The following is a 1,653-nucleotide window of genomic DNA, read 5'->3' as shown; positions in this document are numbered from 1 at the left end:
TGACAACGGAACTGTGGGTGGTCCTGACAATGGCACCGTGGGTGGTCCCATCAATGGCACCAGCAATGGAACTGAGGGTGGTCCTGACAATGGCAAGGTGGGTGGTCCCACCAATGGCACCAGCAATGGCACCTTGGGTGGTCCCACCAATGGCACTGTGGGTGGTCCTGACAATGGCACCTTGGGTGGTCCCGACAATGGCACGGTGGGTGGTCCCATCAATGGCACCGTGAGTGGTCCCATCAATGGCACCAGCAATGACACCTTGGGTGGTCCTGACAATGGCAGCGTGGGTGGTCCCATCAATGGCAATGTGGGTGGTCCCAACAATGGCACTGTGGGTGGTCCCATCAATGGCACCAGCAATGGAACTGAGGGTGATCCCGACAATGGCACCTTGGGTGGTCCCAACAATGGCACTGTGGGTGGTCCCAGCAATGGCAGCATGGATGTCACTACCGATGTCCCCACCAATGGGACCACCAATGGGACCACCCGTGTCCCCAACAATGGGACCACCTATGGGACCACCAATGGGACCACCTATGGGACCACCAATGTCCCCACCTATGGGACCACCAATGGGACCACCTATGGGACCACCCATGTCACCACTGATGTCCCCACCAATGGGACCACCAATGGGACCACCAATGGGACCACCAATGGGACCACCCATGTCCCCCTCCCTGTCCCCCCCGCTGCCCCCCGGACGACGTCTGTTCCCCCCCACAGTTTGGGGGTCACAACCAGCAGCACCACCAGGACCAGCAGCACCAGCCGCCCCACAACCACAGGTGGGATGGGGGCTTCAGGGGGTCCTTTGGGGTCAGCATGGGGTCTTTTGGGGGTCTTTGGGGTCTTTTGAGGGTCTTTGATGGGGTTTGGGGGCTTCGGGGGGGTTCTTTTGGGGTCAACGTGGGGTCTTTTGGGGTCTTTGTGGGGTAGGATTGTGGCTTCATGGGGTCTTTTGGGGTCAACATGGGGTTCCCTTTGGGGTCTCCATGGGGGTCCAGTTGGGGTCTTCATGGGGTGGGATTGGGGGCCCTTTTAGGGTCTTCATGGGGCCTTCCTGGGGGTCCTTTTGGGGTCTTCATGGGGTGAGATTGGGGTCTTCATGGGGGTTCTTTTGGGGTCTTTATGGGGTGGGATTGGGGTCTTCCAAGAGGGAGAGGGTTGGGGTCTTCATGGGGGTCCTTTTAGGGTCTTTATGGGGGTCCTTTTGGGGTCCCCATGGGGGTCCCTTTGGGGTCTTCATGAGGGTCCTTTTAGGGTCTTCCTGGGGCCCTTTTGGGGTCTTCATGAGGGTCCCTTTGGGGTCTTCATTGGGTCCTATTGGGGTCTTCATGGGGGTCCTTTTAGGGTCTTCATGGGGTCCTATTGGGGTCTTCATGGGGGTCCTTTTGGGGTCTTCATGAGGATCCCTTTGGGGTCTTCATGAGGGTCCTTTTAGGGTCTTTATGGGGGTCCTATTGGGGTCTTCATGGGGATCCCTTTGGGGTCTTCCTGGGGGTCCCTTTGTGTTCCTTATGGGGTGGTCGCTGTCCCTATAGGGCTGTGCCTCAATGGGGGGCACTGGACGGGGTCTCTGTGTTTGTGCCCCCCAAACGTGGAGGGAGCGCGGTGCCAATTCGGGGCACCCACCTTCAGCCT

At 58.9% G+C, this 1,653-nt stretch overlaps 1 protein-coding gene across 1 annotated transcript in view; it reads left to right on the top strand.

The window, feature by feature from the left end:
- LOC107306984 (hyphally regulated cell wall protein 3-like) overlaps positions 1 to 868 on the top strand; it is a 4,196-nt gene extending 3,328 nt beyond the window's left edge. The window contains exon 3 of the mRNA XM_032441646.1: positions 98 to 868. Coding sequence (XP_032297537.1) covers positions 98 to 868 — 771 coding nt within the window. The remainder of the gene's footprint in view (positions 1 to 97) is intronic.
- Positions 869 to 1,653: the final 785 nt, after the last annotated feature.

Source organism: Coturnix japonica, unplaced genomic scaffold, assembly GCF_001577835.2.
Source record: "Coturnix japonica isolate 7356 unplaced genomic scaffold, Coturnix japonica 2.1 chrUnrandom451, whole genome shotgun sequence".
Lineage (NCBI taxonomy): Eukaryota > Metazoa > Chordata > Aves > Galliformes > Phasianidae > Coturnix > Coturnix japonica.
This window is presented reverse-complemented; position numbering and strand designations above follow the sequence as displayed.